The sequence below is a fragment of the Halictus rubicundus genome, chromosome 12, assembly GCF_050948215.1.
Source record: "Halictus rubicundus isolate RS-2024b chromosome 12, iyHalRubi1_principal, whole genome shotgun sequence".
Classification (NCBI taxonomy): Eukaryota; Metazoa; Arthropoda; class Insecta; order Hymenoptera; family Halictidae; genus Halictus; species Halictus rubicundus.
The window spans coordinates 9,028,598-9,047,119 of NC_135160.1; the positions used below are offsets into that span (position 1 = coordinate 9,028,598).

Consider the following 18,522-nt stretch of genomic DNA (forward strand, 5'->3'; position numbering starts at 1 on the left):
TGCTCAATGTTTCCCATAGAAGCCTTTCCTAAAAAACCGTTGGTAAAACTTCTTACAGGCTTCCAAGGTTGCACACCGCCTTGACAAGTGTTCGGGAACAATTCGAATTCGAATCGCGCGGCGGTCACGTGACGCTTGTTCTGCGCACAAGCGGGAATTTGCGTTCGTGGCGCATATCGGCCCGCCATATTCGTTGCACTGTCGTTCGTACGAAATCGTAAGGCGCGCGCGCGGGTAAAGCGTGTTTTCCTCGTGCGTTAGTTTTCATTCGGCTCGAGAAATGTCATTTGGCACGGGATTCGGAGTGGCTACCTCGACGCCGGCTCCTGCATTCAGTTTCGGTGCCACGGCCTCCACGACGGCGACACCGGTGAAACCGGGTGAGTCCTCATCTTTTAGGTTATGTCACATTTCGAATTTCGCTGTTACATGTGACCCTTTCGGCCTATTCTTCGGCTTGTTTTGCTCGAGTTGGGTTTCGTTCGTTTGAAGGCTGTTTGCCGTCACTTGTCCCGCGGAAGATACTTTTCTAGGTATAGTTAGCGAATCGTTTTAATTTTTAACGCTGCTCCATTTCACTGCGTATGTCTCTTCAATTTACATAAGCATTTCGTATAGTCCCTCCTTTGGCAAATGCTTTGTTCCGTGTTATACATGTTTGAATTGCAAAGACCGTGCCAATTTTCCCTAATTTCTCTGAGTACTGGTGCTTGCTTTGCTCGAGCACTCCGATATTTTGTCCAACAGTGGTTGGCTCATACCTGTGCATCCTGGCTCGCATCCCTTGTTAAAGAAATTAGTTTTTCTTTTTGATTTAGCTACTATGCATGCTGTGACGCAGCAGATGAATAGTATGACCACAAGTACGCATAGTAGAGATACTAAAAGTGCGGAATAACCATGCTCGGTGTTATCCTTGGTCATTTCGGTGGATGGCATCGCAGCGTTGTTGTATTCGGTTGTGTAGGAATTGTCTTCTGTGTTGCCACCAAATGCTTCCATTTGTGGGGGATTTGTGTCTTCTAGGTAGTACATTTGGTTGGGTATTTTTCCTAGCGTAGTTATCATAACTTCAGCTGTAACATCCTATAGAATATCAGCACAATATGGTAGAAATGTTAATACACTGTATCAGGAGAATATAATTTTATAAAACCCACCCCAATGGCCTTGTCCGTGGTACCAGTTTCTGCTATCATTTCTGTAGCACTATTCTTAGTTTGATCTACATGACGGAGTAGTAGTTTACTACTAGACAGTATAGGCATCTTTAACAACTTCTGAACTAGTTCATATCTTTTATCCTACGATTATACATTTATTAAATCATTTTATCCTTGTAAATAATAGAATGAACCATACCTGATTCACGTGCGACATGATTTTGTATTCAACCCTTATAACAATGTATAACTAACTAAATAAATGTATATACCAATATCTTTTGTATATTTGATGTACTCACGCAAAAAATAAATATATAGCCGCGATTTTATTTAAAATAATACTGTCATTCCCTGGTTATCCTATTTGAAGCAGCTTCAAGTTACCAAAACAAAATCCAGCCATGCAAATCCTACCTACATTCATGTCATACAAGAATTTCCAAAGCCTGATGAATCATTTTGTAAGGACAAGATATATTTGAATCATTTGAGAATTGATCCTTCAGCAGGATTTGGAACACCATCCTTCGGATTCAGTACACCAGCCACGTCAGCTCCAAGTCTCTTTGGCACGTCTTCCACTCCAGCAACAGGTGGATTTGGAACTGCCACCGGATTCGGCACATCAGCGGGTACTGGGTTTGGCAACACTTCAGCAACTGGATTCGGTGCTGCACCAGCGTTTAATACCACTCCTGCCACTGGATTTGGGTCTGCTCCAGCTTTTGGTACCACACCGGCTTCCACCAGCACTGGATTTGGCACAACTTCGACTTTCGGCAACACTCCTGCAGCTACGACTGGTTTTGGAGGGTTTGGGGCTCCCACAACAACAGCCTCATTAGGTTTCGGAAGCTTTAGTGGATTCGGGAACACAACAACCACCTCTGCACCGTCATTCTTTGGTGGATTCGGAACTACGAGCACACCTTCGACTGGCTTCGGCGCTGGCACCGGATTTGGCACAGGGACCGGTTTTGGTGCGTTTGGAACTAAACCAACAAGCACAACCACCACCACTGGTTTTGGTGGGTTTGGTACAGGTCAGTAAAAATTGTATGTCTACTTTCCAAATCAAATTTCTCGAAAATTAAGTGGAGGAAAACTACTTTCGAATTAGTGTTAGTATATAACAGTGTATTAATTCGCTATTCCTACAGGCACAGGATTCTCGGGCTTCGGAACAGGACTCTCTCAGCCTCAGCAACCCTTCCAACAACAGCAGCAGCAACAACTGCAACAGCAAACGGTCAACACTATATCCGAAGCTCTTTACAATGCAGTCTTTAATTGTCAGCTGTACAACGACGAACGGGACAACATCATCGCCCGATGGAATCTCATACAAGCTCTATGGGGCACTGGGAAAGCTTACTATTCCATGAACGCGCCGGCTATTGACCTCAATCAAGAGAATCCTCTATGCAGATTCAAGGCCATCGGATACAGTCGCATGCCTGAGGCAGACAACAACGATGGATTGGTCATGCTCTGCTTCCACAAGAAGAAGAACGACATCAAGGAGGGCGAGGCACAGTTGATCGGTTTCATGAACAATGTCCTGGGCAACAAGCCTAACTTGTCACTAACCATAGACAATATCAAAGCAACCGGAGAGGAGAAGAGCCAAGTGACCATTTTTGTCACTGAAAAAGGCATCACTGGAGCTCCTAGAAAAATTCCCGCAAACGAACTGGTCGCATACTTATCACAGCCAATGCAGAAGCAACAGCTAGTGCAAAACGGCGTGGAGGACATGTTGCCCTTAGTGAAGCTGGATCCAGCTCAATTAAAAGAGTATTTAGATAATCCGCCCTGTTCCATCGATTCGAGATTGTGGAAGCAGGCTCAGCTGGACAATCCTAATCCACAAATGTACATACCTGTGCCGATGATCGGTTTCCAGCAGGTGAAACACAGGCTGAAGTGTCAGGAGGAGGAAACAGCTAGACATAGGAACTTCTTAGATATGGCAGCGGATGAAATACAGAATTTGCAGAGGAAACACACAGCGATACAAGCTAGACTTAAGGAGCACAGGAGGACCCTTCTGGAACTTCAGCATAGGGTTCTGCAAGTAAGTACATAGCATTTGTTCCCCTTAGGCTCACGTTGCAGTGGTGCATTTTTCTGCCAAATCTCACAGTAATGTCTTACGTGCCTTAGTAATGTAAAATAGTCACCTTCAGTACTCCGTAAACCTTAAAAATATCGGTGACCTTGAAGTCTCTCAAAATCTGACCCTTAGACAAATGTCTTAGTTACCACAATATTTGCTTCCGTGAACCTAAATTTACTGTGTACTCCGAGGTACTTGCAAATACATCATTGCAGGGTCAATTGTGGTTGCAAAGCTGCTATTTAATGTTTCTATTTTTCGTCAGGTTCTGGTGCGCCAAGAGATAACTCGCAAAGTGGGATTGTCCTTGCAGCCCGAAGAGGAGGTCCTGACGCATAGGTTTGAAGCCATGCACTCGCAGATCAGTGCTCCGACTCAGTTTAAGGGCAGAATCAGCGAGATGCTGTCTCAATTACGAATGAGAAGTTACATAGATACTCAGAACCAGGAGAGATACGCGATGGACCCAATAGCGCAGGACGACATCAAAGCGGTGCGTATAATTTAAAGCAAACAACAAACTTTCCTTGAACAAGAGAAGTTTTGCTATAATTTGTCCTTGTTTTTTCGGTTCCAGTATCTCACGATGGAACAGCAGGGCATGGCTCAGCTGATAGCGACGATACACGCCGACTTAGAAAGCTTGAAGATCATCAAAGATAGCATGACCGAGCTTTTAATGAGTCACAGTATATCGTGAGGGTATTATTTAGTCGCGTAAATTGTACCCTTCTTTTTTGTCGAATTGTTTATACGCTGATGCGATTATTTGTTATCGTTCGATGCGATAAATGTGCAAGCACACGGACAAGACTCGAGATCCCGTTGCACCCCGGAGGTTCGGTGCCATATTTATTTTGTTCTGATCTTGCAACATCCAATGTGCATATTTTTCTCGATTGTGAACGGTTTCGTCGACCGCAAGGGACCGAGATGTTGTCAATTGTAATAACTCGTCGAGTGTTACGCGATTGTTACCGATTGGAGGCTTCCACAGCTTCGAGAAGGTCTATATATTTCAGATACATCAAAGGGAAAGGAGCAGGGGGTGTTCTTCTACACAGTGGAAAGAATAAAAACGATTTTTACATAAATAATGTGCTTTTATTGGATAATTTTCACGTCGTTAAACACGCTCCTCTTTCCGTCCACAGAGAAATGCACATAACTCTCCGCCCGCACGCGTCCTTTTTATCTCGCTCGGACAACTACTTACACATAATATATCTTTATATACATATCATACATTGGTTGGTGTTCAGTAGAAGATACCGGGACAGCTACGACGCGGTACCCCACAGAAGCTCGTTTGTGCCGTGGTGTTTACGTAGGATTTCAGTGCCACATGTACAACCATACGTTTCCCCTATGTAGTTTCCCCTGTCACGGTGTTTGGTACGATTCTTTATTCTCATATCCGCTCGATATTCGTCGAGTTTACCCGTAAATCTAGATCACCGAGACTTCGCTAGTCGCTAACGTCGCAATCACGAACTCACCGTTCAACGATATCAAAAATAATGAATTTCTCTGAATTTGACTGTGCACTTTAATTCTTTCATGCAATAACGTTTTAGCAGTATTTTTCGTCCTTGTACTGCATCACCTTGCCACAAATTGTATCGAGTCAATCTCGCGACTCAATTAAAACCTACATGACCTTAAAAATTTTTCAAATTATCCATACCGTTATTCACATCTAGAATCACTCCGAAGTTTCATCCTAATCGGTGAGTGCGAGTTCGCAAGTAAGAGGCATTAACGAGCTAAGATTGAGCAATTCTCTTCCGATCTGTGTCCCCGCCGGCTATCGCTGCCCTACGACGAAAGAATTAAACGTATTACGATATATTTGGTTTCGCAGTCTGATCAAAACAGTATCCTCTCGACCCATCTCACCGGTCCATTACATCCGTCCCACATCCCTAACTTTCCCCCAAGAAAATTTTGCGTTCAACGACCGCTCAAACGTTCCCCGCGAAACCGACGGTGGCCCGAGGTTCCTTTTTCCGCTGTTTGCGTTGGCTCCAGGTCGCTCCCGACTGACAACGGCGATCGATAAAGCTCTATCACTACGAAACACTGTCAAAAACCGAAGGGAATCATCTTCCCCCAGGTAACAGTGTCAAGGCACTTAGCCCGGGGACGACCTCGAGAACGCTGGACGCGGGTCACCGTCGGTAGTTTGAGCCCCTAACTTCAACTCCGAAGAGAAATAGACCCTCGTACCCTGAGCAGGACGTGGCTCTGCCACGACCTAAAGCCTTTCGACATCAACAATCAACCTTCTCGAAACTATTTGTTGATCGTCAGATCCAACGGTAGATCCTGCTCCATCTCCACGACGTTCTCGATCTTAACCCTCAGATCCTGTCCACAGGTGTTGTTCGTGTCGGCGATGTTCCCCCATATGTTCTGCAGCCCGTACTGAAGATCAACCGATCCTAGCAGGTGCCTGAACAACGGGTTCTGCGCCTTGAGGATCAGGTCGGAGAGGATCTTGGTCTTCTCGAGGATGTTGTCGTTGGTGTGCGCGCAGCATTTGTGGCGGCAACAGCAATCGTTGGTGTCCTTGCAAAGCTCCTCCTTGGTGGGCGTCTGCTCGATCTCCATCTTGAGATCCTCCGCCCGTTTGATCACCGAATGCCTGACCGGGTCGCAGCTGACCATGTTCTCTTTTTTGCAGGGTGTGCTGTTCACGATCGACTCGATGTTCCTGTAGTCGACGGTGCTGACCTTGCTCGGGTACTCGACGGGCTCCTCGGTCTTGATGGGCGTCGACTGCATCCCGATGCGGGGCATAGGATCGGGAATACGATTGGGACTGGTCTGGGGAGGGGAGACCGGTTCCTTCATCATCTGGCTGCCGTACATGGGGTTCACTTGGATTCTGTCGGGTATGATGTAACTATCGTCGTAGATCCTCGGGTAGATCTTCACGTCCTGCTCGCCGTACACCTTCCTCGGCGTGATCTGATCCGATTGCTCCTTACGCTGTTGCTCTTGCAGGTTGTACATGTTGTTCCACTCGACGAAGCTCCTCTGCTCCTCGAAGCTGTTGCTCGTCTTCGGGCTCGAACCAGACGCGCTGCTCTCGATGCTGCTGTCCTTCTTGTCCGACTCCGAGTTGGTCGTGCTACTCTGTTTCTCCGGCGAGGTGGTGTCGAACCGCGACTTCTCCTGCGAGTTGTTCTCGTCGAAACTCTTCTCCTGCACCTTGTCGTTGTTGTTCACGTAATGTCTGTAGGTCTTCACGTGCTTCCGCAGGGACGACGGGTCCGTGTACCGCTTCGGGCAGCCGGGCACCTTGCAGCAGTACGGCTTGTCCACCGCGTGCGTCCTCGTGTGCTTGAACCGGTCCGAAGAGTTCGAGTACGCCTTGTTGCAGCCCTCGACCGGACAGACGTACGGTCGCTCGCCGGTGTGCGAACGCGCGTGGATCTTCAGGTTCTCCGCGCGGCTGAAGCTCTTGTCGCACTGGAAACAGTGGTGCGGCTTCTCGTTCGTGTGCGTGCGCACGTGGACCAGCATCTTGTATCTGCGGAGGACGATCTTGGTTAGATTCAATTTTTAATATAAATAGATAAATATTCCCAAAAATCGACTTTTGCGTTGTACTTCGCAGGGAAATGATCGCTCACCTCGCGTTAAATCCACGCTCGCCCCTCGCACAGCCTTCCCAGCCGCAGTAGAATAACCCTCGAGGTCCTGGGGCGGCGTGAAGCCTTGCGACGTGTCCTGCCAGTTGTTCCAAGGACGTGAACCATCGGCCGCAGTTCTGCCATCTGCAACAAGTCGCGGTGAGTATCAACGATCGCTCCTAATCGCCCGGGAATGCGGTTCCAATGATCGGAACGGAAAACAGCGGCTCGCGAACGCGTCATTTAAGGGTATTGATCTTTGCTCGTTGACGGGGGCCGATCGATCGGTTGAACGGTGGCCTGAGCGCCGATTGCGATCATTTAAGGCCAATCGAAGACCGCCGGATCCCCTCGGCGTGCTCGATCGATCTATTTATACCGTTTGTTTCCCCTGTCGTTCATTTACCGAGAAACGCTAAATATAACCGACACGCGCGCCGGCACGATCTTTGCATTTTGATCGATCGACGCGCATCCTTGCTAATGCCAGTTTCCGGGGACTCGGACCCCGGCGAAACTTATCGCCGACGTTCACCGTGAGAAAGGGACCTCTTAAACCCCTATTCGTGGGATCTGGTTTGGAGCTGCAGTGATCATTCGCAATTTCCTATAAGAAGGAAATTCCTATTCCTATTTCTCAGACGTTCCATCATTGTGCTATTTATCGACAAAAATATTTATTAACGTAATGGTTAAAGCGAAGTGAAAAATTGAACTGTAAACATTCTGATGTTCATAAAGATCCACGGTCTATTGCTCATCTACTTTCCTTAGAGATTCGATGACGGTTCCGTCGATTTCCACGGGCGCGCCGGGTTCAAATATCGACGCGCGATTTGCGTCAAGTGCGTCCGTCCCACCAATTGATACCAATTCCATTCATTGTGCAATTGCCGTCGGTTGACACTAGTTTATCTAGACAAACCGAGCTTGCTGCTATTCCAGTCAACGGCATCGCCTGTTCCGCGAATCGGAGCCTGTCGATCGAAAGGTCGCGGATCAAGGTAGCGGCACAGTGCTCGGAGAGATAGGGGGTAGCTGGACAAAATTATCTTTTTACGCGACCAGACAAAAATGAGTAGGTGCAACTGAAAATGGTAGAAAGGATAACATGATTTAGGAACGCCAATTTATTATTTTCAAGCTGTAAATCGATTTGAAAGACCATTGAAAAATGGTTGAATCGAAAGGAAGACAGTGAAAACTATTTTACTACACAGTACACGGGTACTCAATTGCCTTGATAAGGTATCGAACAAATCGCACGGCAAGAGGTTAATGTTGGTGATATCTTTTACGATGCGATAAATCAGCACATATCACAAAATTGTCAACCGTCTTACACACGAATACGAAGAAGATTTCCAGTTCGGAAGAAGATCAAGAGCATAGAAAATTACTCTTGATCGTTCACTCACGAGGAGACACCATCTAATTACGCAGCTTAAACGTTGCGTTTCATCCAGCTGGCATGTTCGAAGCGTAGTGCGACGTTTCGTCAGCGGATCATCGCGGTTTTCTGCGCACTTTCCGAGGTTCGCGGAAGTGGCTTTCCCGAAGCGAGCTGTGACGTTTCGCGATATCACGCGCCACTCGTGACTAGCCTAATCGCTAGCTTAAACAAGCTCTCGTCGCTGCAGTGTCACGTTAATGTCGTGGGATCCGCCTGTCGAAGGAAGAAGAAAACGAAGAAAAAGAAGACAGCGATCTAATCTAGCCCCAGCAGTGTTGATTCCGGCTCGAACGATTGATAAGACGATCGTTTCGCTAGGCCACGAGGCTGCTGCATGCAACGCCCGCGCGTGTAAGACGCGAGCTTCCGCGATAAACACTCGCATTCGCGACTCCCGTCCAAAATCGTCGCCGACGTATCGAAATAGAGCGTGGCGAGCCCGCGGAGAGAACGAACATAATCGCGCATTAGTCGTTCCGATAGGGTTATCAACGGGACGTGGCTTTCTTCCGTGACCGGTAAACATCCATCTTTTTTTTCATCCGCGGCCGATCCGTGCGAACCGCGATTAAAATATAATCGACGGGCATGTGCAACGGTTAGGCGAACGGCTGCGACGCAACTCCGAGACCTCCGGACCCACCATGTCGATGGCGCATCGATCGATCGGGGACCGAAACCGATCAAAATTAGGCAATGAATTTGGCGATTCGGTAGCATAGAATAAAAGAATAAACATCCAGAAGATTTCTATAATTACGGAATAGAATTCGAGATGCGAATTCTTAATGTTCGATCGAGAAACTATTTAAACTATTTTGCACGATATTTTTCTTTAAAAAGAAGAAGGAAAGCAAACAATTGGGTGCATTCATTCCTATAAGAACCTTGCAGTGAAGGACTATTGGTAAAGTTGATCTACAACATTCAAAAATATGAATATAAATTCTTCAATCTCATATGAATATTTCATAGCAGAGACACTATCTTTCGCCATTAAAAATTAATTTGTATTGGCACAAATGAAAGTTTATCAGACTGCAGAAGAATTGAACGAATAACCCCTACAATAAATTTCATCTTCCCACTCTTGGATTCATTTACTAAATTAATATAACAAGAAGCCACAGAATTAGAGAATCTACCAAGCGTATCAATTTATAGCTCTGCAAGAGGCAACGCCAAAATGTCCAAGACCCGCCGATTGCCATGATCAAGTGCGAAACGTCTGATAAATAATCTGGAACTTAGCGGTCGTCAACAAGATGTCGGAAATTGTTGGTCAGCGGAAAATGGCAGCTGTTGATATCGTCGCTCGATTATCGGCGCGGAAACTGCTTGAGACCGGAACGCGATAAATTGGCGACCGTTTTTTTCGCAGATACGCGCGATTTCCCGTTCATGACCTCGCCAACAAATCGTCCGCCGTCGCAGATCGTCTTGCCGGCCCGTGAAAAGAAAACCGCGAACAGAAACTCTCGCGAGGATCAAGGAAGCGAACGAACGCGATCGAGGGCGGGTGGGGCGTTTTGGCGGGTAGCGGTTGGAGATAAGAAGACGATACACGCTTTCCCAGCTATTCCCGGACATGGATCGCGATAAAAATTCGCGGCTCAATTTAGATAACGTTTCGACGACGCGATTTTAGCGGCGCCGGTATCTGCCAGACGGTGATCCGCGACGCGAGTAAACAAGAAACGAGACGATACTGCGAGGAACGGGGCTTCGGGGATACCGCGGACCAACGGGAATGTTTTCAGTTGTAAATTTATCGCGGATTTTATGCGTTTGCAATAGGCAGTCTGAGCGTTTCATGTGTTTGCGATGGATAAACGGCGGGTTTCGCGTCTGCGATGAGTTCAGTGTTGATTTTGTGCATTTGTGACGAGTAGACTGCTGATTTTGTGCATTTGTGATTAATGGATGGCAGATTTTACAAATTTCTGATGAGTAGACTGCGAATTTTTCTGCAAAATTTGTCTGCATTGATTGCAACACAAAGAAGAGACTTGTCACACACTGACAGCTTTCAATTCCTTAGAGATTTTAATTGTAGCTACTAATTTTTGTCATGAATGCGTAAAATATAGAATAGATGCAATTTAAAACAGGAGATACGTAAGATAAAACAATTCAAGGATGTTGACACAATTATTTTCAACTTGTTGAGATTATTATAGAAGGAACGTTTACTCGTCTCCCGTATGATACAATTCATGAAAAACATTTTTATTTTCCATAAAAATACACAGTCTAGTGACCAAATATGAAACATCAGAGACTCAAGAGGAATTTAAGAACGTTATTACGTTGAATGTTGATTGATCGAGATGTTTCAGGTAAGTTGGTTAAGTTTGGGAAGCTTGTTGCCTCATTTTATCAAACGTTTGTCTCGCGCAAAGATCCGGAAGCTATAATAAGAAAGTCCTGATAACCGCAAATCGGAAAGTTAATATTTTCGGTTGTAAACAGCTTTTCTCCTTCTCTTCCTCGTCTTTCCGACGCGATAGCGAAACAGGGAATTATGTTCCCTCTGCGTGAACGACGCACGCGTTTCATAACAGTGGATTATCTCGCCATTAGGCTTCGTCAGAGAGATGTCAAAACTATGTCAGAAAATAGAGAAGTTGTCTACTGTTAACGTTGAAGCTATCGAGCACTGTGATTGAATCGTTTCGTTTCATGAGCACAGTGTGTGTGTGCTCAATGATTGTGAGAATGTATTCGACAATTTAGCCACGATAACTGTTACTTCAGACATGTAACATAGGAAGTGGAGTGGAAAGTTATTATGACTGAACGTGTCTTTTACAAAACAAACCGTAATTGTCTGCGAATGTGCACAGAGATGGAGACTCTGATAGATTTATTTATTTGATAGACTTTGATTCGATAAACTTTTATTTACACTGCGTTGATAATCCGCACTGCATTCAGAGTGGGGTCTCGGGAGATATCCTACCGCGTCTCTCGTCGTTGCCGCAAAAATTCCTTCCGAGGAATACATGACGTCACGATTCCGATAATTATCTAGCAACGTACCGATAGGGGTGGGGGGGTACCTATCACGAATCGCGGTGTGCCGCTCCCATCCCCCCTACTCGAAAACTCTCTGCACCCTTAAAAATCTCGATACGAGTGTGACTACACTATAGGTTTGCGACGTCACTCGATTCTGACTATAGCATTTAGCATTGTCCGCGTCTCACGAGAAGGGACGCGAATCAGGCACTTGCACTGATACAGTCGAGTCGCACGCATTCTCGCAAATCGCCGCGTAGGTGACGACTATTACTTCAAGTCTGTAGTGTCACGTGGCGGCGAAAGATGACGATATGCGTCAGAATAAGCGTGCGAGCGTCAAGGTGAAGCTTAGGCGGAGCTTTGCTCCCCTTGCACCTGTGCCGAGTGTCTTCTCGCGAGACGCGGATACTATACATGTAGCGAAGCCTACCTGCACTTTAGTTGGGCGTTCTCTCCGCGCCGGATGGAGCCGAGTTCCAGGCTGGAGCTGGATGCGTCCGAGTCCGAGTGCGCAGGACTCGGTGGACCAGTGTTCGCCAATCCTCCAGGTGAGACTCCGAGTCCTGGCAACGCGGCCGACGGCGACGTTCCCAGTTCCTCCTCGACCGGCATCCTTCGCGGCCAAACCGGAAGGTCCAGCGGTGGCTGCTGATGCAGGCTGAGGCTCCCGTAGTAGCTGGAGTTCGGGCTGGTCGAATAACCGGAAATCGGACTGTAAAAACCCGGCACTGCTCCTAGCAGGGTGCCCGGGTAACGAGCGGCGCCGTACGTACCGACGTGGCTTGGCATTCTACCGGGAACGTAAACGATCATTTTTATTCTCTTGTTCTTTAAAACTCGCTCTCTCTCTCTCGCGCTCTCTCTCTCTCTCTCGCTCTCTTTCGACCAAACGCGTGCAAATTTCCCCCTCGACACACTCTTCTTTAAATGTGACCCTGCTCCTTAATTATCCCGCTGAACAACCCGATAACCGTGGAAACACGGTGGTGGCCGGAGCAACACAGCTCGCGGGAATCCAATCTCGAAATCTCTTCGAACGCGAGGAGGAATTTTTCACCGATCTTCTCCACCGATTCGAAAGCCGATCGATCGGATTGGTGTACTACTACTCTGTTCTCGAGATCAGATGGGTGCAGCAGGTTTCCCGCGCATCGGTGCCGATCCACGTACAAGACGTTCCAGGTCTTGCTGAAGCCCTTTGCTCCTGAGCACACCGTAGCCAAACAAGTCGTCCACTCGGTCACGTTCACATATAAAAATAAACACACACCCCGGGCCGTGTCAGCGCGCGCACAGTTTATCACTCGGAGAGGTCCGAGTCCGTATCGTCAGATGTACTTGAACCGGTTCGACTTGAGTATACGGTAGCTCAGGAACTGTTTGCTGTACTCGATCGAGAACATAACTAGGCTGCAAGCCAGCGGCGGCAAGCTCATCAAACGGGACCACGATCTCCTAGGAACCGCCGTCTCTCGCCGATCTCTCTGGTTTCCGTTCGATCGGGGCCGAGTCGATCGACGACAACAAAATCCTCGGGAGAAGCTCGTTTGAAGCCGTCGCTAGAACGACGATGCGCCCATCTTCGCGCGTTATCTCGTCCAGAGGATCACGGTCGCGATTATCCGGGGATCTGCTGCGCGGCTCGATGATCGGAGCCTCGATGATCGGGATCGACGGGCAGAAGGATCGTCGAAACGGCGTATCTCGGTGGACGAGTCGGGAACGTTCGAGAGATCGTACACGAGCGGAGACAACAAGGATCAACGGAGAAACGAACGGAGAATCGGCTGCCAGCAAACACCGTAACGAACGTCGGACTAATATCAACGACCGACGACCGGCCTTATATATAGCCGCGCTATCGCGGCAGATACTCGGACCGACGCGTCCCTCTCTCTTTCCACACGGTCTGCCACCAACACCAGCTAAATGATAACGCGTAATCGCGACCACTTCCACAGCGGCGACGCCTCCTACGAGCCGAACGATGCAACCGTGGACGAGAACGAGCCCCACCGAGACGATTTACAAGCGAGAACACCTACCTATCACGTGGTGAGACCTTTCGCGAACACGTGCCGAAATTTTAGGTTACGTGCCGATAGAACTGCGTGTCATTACGCTAAACAGACCTGTTTGACGCCAACTTCGCGGAAATCGCGCCGACCGACCAGGCGTTGTTTCGAAGGTTTTTCACGGTGAAACGATACCGGTTTTCTTTTCGGGAACGTAATGTTTTAGCGAGGACGATTTAAAGTATTCAATGTTGATTTCAACTTCGGAGGGACCATCTGTTTAAGCGAAGGAGCAATGAGATTTTTGTGTTTTGAGAATGCTGCTGCATCGGACGGATCGGGAATGGAACTTTCTGAGAACGCATTTTTGTGTGTTCAACAATGTATAGCGTCGTTCACTGTTTACCTTTGTCATTAAATATTTGGTTTAGGATTTGTTGTGCTGCTAGAGCGGCTAGTAGACTGTGGATTTTCTGCATTTACGGTAAAAAGTAAGTGGGTGAAACCTCGGAATAGTGAAGATATTAGAGCAATTTTAAATTGTTCTTGCAGCAATTCCATCCTATTAAAATTATTTAAAAAAGGGACTACAGAGAAAGAAATTATTTTTGGCCCTCGACAGACTAACAAAACATTTTCCATCAATTTTACTCATTCTGATCAATTTCAAGTTTTGCGAAACAATCGATCTCGGCGAGCGTTATCTGATTTTGCTATACAATGAAGCAAACGAAGCAACGTGAAACTGAATATTTTATGTATGCAGACCTAACAATTTTTCCTTTTTCATTCTTACAGTCTGCAGGATTTTCTTGTTTTATCCGGTTACTGTTAGAATCGTCAATGATAACTCAGATCTTGAGAATTTCGAAAATCTTCTGCCTACTGAAGTGAACTGTCCAAAGTTCGAACTTCGATGGATCTTATCGATAGATTGGACTCGGGGACCTCTGGAACGAGTTGCCCCCCCATCGATGTTGCTCACGATTTCGGTACAAGTGATATAATCCTACGTTTTCCCCACAGAAGTCTTCAAAAGCGTCAAAAATTTTGGCAGATCGGAGTCGATCCCCCTCCCATCCTTTATAGCGTCTCGAGCAGCAACTTTCCAGCTCCGTATAGCATACAATCGAGCCGAACAAAGTCCTACATATCTCCGAGAAGCTGTCGCGTTATCGCCCTCGTGTTAGCGAGCTGCTGCGAATGGATGCTCGCAGTGTCTGAGTCAACAAATCGAGCGAAGGTGAGACTTCGCCTGGCCGCGAAGAGGATTCCACCTGGGCCCCCTGCCACGGGGCTCCACCAGCTCGAAACTGAACCCGCCATGGTCAAATCACCGGTTCCTTATCTGGCACTTGCTGCAATTATCATAACTCATTCGAGGAAAATGACAAAATAAATTCTCCTGTTCGAGCATCCACTACAATCGGCGATCAAATTTTCTGATCGTGTGCTGATCATTATGCAAAATGAAAGTTGCTTCAACCGCATCAAGCGGGAGCCTAACGGTAATTTCATTCCTCCTTTAATAATCTTAATCGGCTGAAACTAACACCAAATGTACAATTTTAATTTTTTACGTAAGGTTTGAATTTAAAATGAAGTTACGAATTAATGTCTACTGTTACCCAATAATCCCGAACAAAATTATTAGATTAAGGGATGCACTAAAGATTCTTTAGCCAGGTTTTAAAAATTATGAGATAATCTTGCAAATCTGAATAATCGTGAACCTCCGAAAAATGGTTAAATCTCGAGTCGTTGATTTTCAAAGGATAAGGACAAGGATTATCTCGTGATCAGAACCCAGACGCTAGACGAGGAAGATTATGGTATAGCCCGTGTCTATCGCTCGGAGTGTACAAAACAAAATCCCTAAGCCCCGGTCGAGTTATCGGCGAGCGATTTCTCGGCGTTTTAATCATGCTCTCTCCCACCACGGGAATTTCGGACGGACGATCCTCGCTAGGTGCGCCATCGCGATCGGATGACGTCAAGCCTCTCCGGCTATCATCGCCGCTGAGGAAAAATTTCGTATTACGTAAACGGATTCGTCAGAGGCCGTGGACAGCGCTTATCGAGAGTATGCTCGTCTTCGCCGGGCGAGCACGGCAGCTGAACGAAAATTGGATCCGTCTGACAGATGCACTCGAGAGGGACCGGTCGAGAGAGTGACCGGGCCCCTGATCGTTTCGAGCTTATGTCTCGCTCGGCCTTGAATTTATTCCGTCCTCCCGCCCGGTGACCGTCGCGTGGACAACCTTGCGAGAGCCCGAAACGATCCAGCGATCATTGATCGTCGGCCGACTCGTATCGTTTCGCGAGAGATCGGTGCAGTCCGCTCTCTGTCGCCTCTTGTCGCGTCGGTCTGTCGATCCTTATTTGTCGAATGTCTGAACCAATGGTAGCTGTCCTAGACTACGGTAACAATTAGACCGTGGATCTCTATGCAAAATACAAATTGACAGAGATTTTCAGGAATGGAAGTCGGAATTTTAACATTTTACGTTTCACCTAATGATTTTTATTACTACTGCATACAATTAAAAAAATTTCAAATTGTTTGAAAGTCTTTGATGTTTTAGGTTTTGTGCTCAGGAACCTATCTGGTTTCCCAGACCTTCGTGAAGACTATTGCGTGAATTTTGCTGTTGCTGAGGACATCTCTGTGCATATTGCGACCGTTCGTCACTCAACGAGATAAGACGAGGATTTCTTTCTTCTTCGGTGAAAAATGTCGGCTGTTTTATACGTTTTGTAACTCTTTGCACTTCGATGTTTTCTTGTACGTAATATACGTAGATAACGTCTGACCTATGACGGGCGAAAGAAAATTCAATTAGTCAATTTTTCGAGGAAAATTTATCGGTTCTTTTGAGATCTTCTAGAGGACACAGTAGGGCTGTCTAGCAACTCCTGGACAACATAGGCTCCCTTTGATACCCTGAAAGCCTTCGTCTATTATCAACCAACGCTATCGTAAAAGCTTAGTCGCGCAACCAGATGACTTGTAATATATTGATTTATCTCTGGGAGGTCTATGTACAGATGTATGTTGTCGATGGGGGTGTTAGGCGGACCGAATGGCGGCGATAAAGAGCTACCAGTTGTCATAGACCCTAAAAGCAATGTCACCTACAGCCCCTGATGGACAAAGCCAGCCTTTCTTCTTCTACCGAGAACTGCAAGGACGCGGTACTCTGTTCTAATTGACTCTAGTTCATTAGGACGACCTTCGTAAGCATTGCACACAATTCAAGTACTATGACAGCGTGCAAGACTCGCACTGCGAGCTCTGAGACCGTCGAAGACGCAAGCAACTGGACTGAGGCCAGAAATGGAAGTTTCTTTTTGCTCTCTGACTGTCAACTTTTTAGACGGCAATAATAAACGAAACGGTTCGCATTAATGATACCTCGGCGAGAGTGTGTCAAGGCTGCGACCAAGTTCAATGGAAAGAGGGAAAACCATTTCCTCCGGACGCAACAGATGCGCCGGGCGACCATCAGCGCGTTAGGCTAAACGATCCGTTCGCCTTGAATGAAAAGTCGAACGAGGTTCGACTCGCTTTTTTGCTCGACAATTGGAGCTGCCGCGGACAAAGCCCGGGATGTTCCCTGAATCTACGAGGACCAGCGTGAGAAATTTTCGAAACAGGTCGAGGAGAATCGATTTTGTTCTCGACGCGTTCGATATCGCGCGTGAGACATTCGGAACCAATGTTGAGAAAATGTTGAAATGTTGGAAAATCATTTTAGTAATCCAACGTTGTACAAAGGAGAATTTGGGTCGCTCTGAGGCCAAATAGATTTACCATTTAATGGTTACGGTATGACAAAAATAGAAAGTAATAATAATCTTCAATTTTACAGACGAGCGACGCGTTTGAAGGCTTGCTAAATCGATACCTGAGCAAACAATTGAAACAAGTTCGTACTGGGAGGAAGTAAGTGCTAAAAAACAAGTTAATGGAAACAACTGTACGTCTGTCCATCTCTTCGCGGTTTCTTCGTTCGCAGAAGATTTCCTAATAAGCGACGATCGAAGTCGAAGTATACAGCGAAGTTTCGACACGGAGCCGCTAATCGAACGGCAATCTAATCTCGCTGGGAGCCAGACTTCACTCGTCTGGTGCTCGTCGGTAAACAAGCACGCGCTCGAATCAAGATCCACCTGTTGCTATCAGTCCCAGTGGTGCTCACCGATCTCTACCGACCACCAGCATTCCTATTTTCGTCTTAGCATTGAACAATTAAAGACATTCCGTAATCGGATTTATTCGGAGTTCGCCAATCAAATTAGTTTTTGCGGGTCTTGCGCGTTCCGATCGGAGGGAGAACGTTCACAAACATTCGATAGAGGATCCATGTCGTTGTGGTTGGATCACGAGGAGAGTTTGTCGGAAAGTTGAAAAACAACGATCCAGATTCACGTGCCGCCTCGGTGGCCCACTGATAAGAGGAGCAGGGGGGTCCACTCGCGTTGGTCGTGACGAGATACGACCGAAATTAACGCCACCCGGTTATTTTTCATATCATACATCCGGTTCTACCAGCAACCTTGACGGAAATTGCGATCTCTAATTATTTGAGTCTGTTAGAATAAGAAAACGCGAGGTCTTGCGCAACAACTTTGCCAAAACTGGATCATCGGATAAAATCGGCAATACACAAAAGTATAAAGATCTTCAATTACCAAAATTTTGGTAAAAGACGGATTCACTGATCCAAGCACCAAGATCTCCGATTGTTTCCAATTACAACCGTTCCGGACCAGTCGAAGATCGCATCGTGAAGGATCCAACAGCGAGCCAGGATAACCGGAAGGGGATGCCCTACGAGAGATCGAGGAACGATCAAACAAGCATTAGAGGCTCGGCGTAACAAGGGGACGAAGAATGGAGGCGACACGGCAGATGCCAGACGGAAGATAGACGTTCAAGAAAAAAATAAAGGATTTCCCGAGGTACACGGCAGCCATTGTTTCTCGGTCTCTTAACTCGAAGATGATCAACCTGCGGTGTTCTGTCCTCTCCTGGCGATCCTATCGGCTGGATTTTTCACGGGGTTCTACGGGGTGCGGATCGAGCTTCCTGCTGTGTCTT

General features: G+C 46.9%; 3 protein-coding genes across 4 annotated transcripts; 1 reads left to right on the forward strand and 2 right to left on the reverse strand.

Annotated features, from left to right (window-relative positions):
* Positions 1–194: 194 nt before the first annotated feature.
* On the forward strand, positions 195–4,382 carry Nup54 (nuclear pore complex protein Nup54). 2 transcript variants are annotated; one of them, XM_076798494.1, is made up of 5 exons: positions 195–380; positions 1,673–2,209; positions 2,327–3,243; positions 3,551–3,778; positions 3,863–4,382. In XM_076798494.1, exons 1-5 carry the CDS (start codon positions 281–283, stop codon positions 3,983–3,985), a joined length of 1,905 nt encoding a protein of 634 aa, XP_076654609.1. In that variant the 5' UTR covers positions 195–280; the 3' UTR covers positions 3,986–4,382. The 2 variants fall into 2 exon arrangements, with proteins under 2 accessions (XP_076654609.1, XP_076654610.1); XM_076798495.1 differs by having other exon boundaries at positions 1,676–2,209.
* LOC143359833 (uncharacterized) lies at positions 390–1,380 on the reverse strand. The gene is made up of 3 exons (XM_076798108.1): positions 1,363–1,380; positions 1,161–1,304; positions 390–1,086 (listed from the first exon to the last, which is right to left on the reverse strand). The coding sequence occupies exons 1-3, from the start codon at positions 1,378–1,380 to the stop codon at positions 688–690; spliced, it is 561 nt and encodes a 186-aa protein (XP_076654223.1). The 3' UTR covers positions 390–687.
* Positions 4,368–13,237, reverse strand: LOC143360007 (uncharacterized). Its single transcript, XM_076798496.1, has 3 exons — positions 11,834–13,237; positions 6,927–7,070; positions 4,368–6,823 (listed from the first exon to the last, which is right to left on the reverse strand). Exons 1-3 carry the CDS (start codon positions 12,214–12,216, stop codon positions 5,581–5,583), a joined length of 1,770 nt encoding a protein of 589 aa, XP_076654611.1. The 5' UTR covers positions 12,217–13,237; the 3' UTR covers positions 4,368–5,580.
* Between the last annotated feature and the right edge of the window lie 5,285 nt (positions 13,238–18,522).

Bases quoted from the DNA above. Each gene is read 5' to 3' on its own strand.
- Nup54 (XM_076798494.1), top strand. From the start codon at position 281: ATGTCATTTGGCACGGGATTCGGAGTGGCTACCTCGACGCCGGCTCCT. The intron at 381-1,672 runs GTGAGTCCTCAT...TTGATCCTTCAG, and splicing joins GGCGACACCGGTGAAACCGG to CAGGATTTGGAACACCATCC. The intron at 2,210-2,326 runs GTCAGTAAAAAT...CTATTCCTACAG, and splicing joins TTTTGGTGGGTTTGGTACAG to GCACAGGATTCTCGGGCTTC.
- LOC143359833 (XM_076798108.1), bottom strand. The intron at 1,087-1,160 runs GTGGGTTTTATA...GATATTCTATAG, and splicing joins CCACGGACAAGGCCATTGGG to GATGTTACAGCTGAAGTTAT.
- LOC143360007 (XM_076798496.1), bottom strand. From the start codon at position 12,216: ATGATCGTTTACGTTCCCGGTAGAATGCCAAGCCACGTCGGTACGTAC. The intron at 7,071-11,833 runs GTAGGCTTCGCT...GACTTGTTGCAG, and splicing joins AACGCCCAACTAAAGTGCAG to ATGGCAGAACTGCGGCCGAT. The intron at 6,824-6,926 runs GTGAGCGATCAT...CGTCCTCCGCAG, and splicing joins GAGCGTGGATTTAACGCGAG to ATACAAGATGCTGGTCCACG.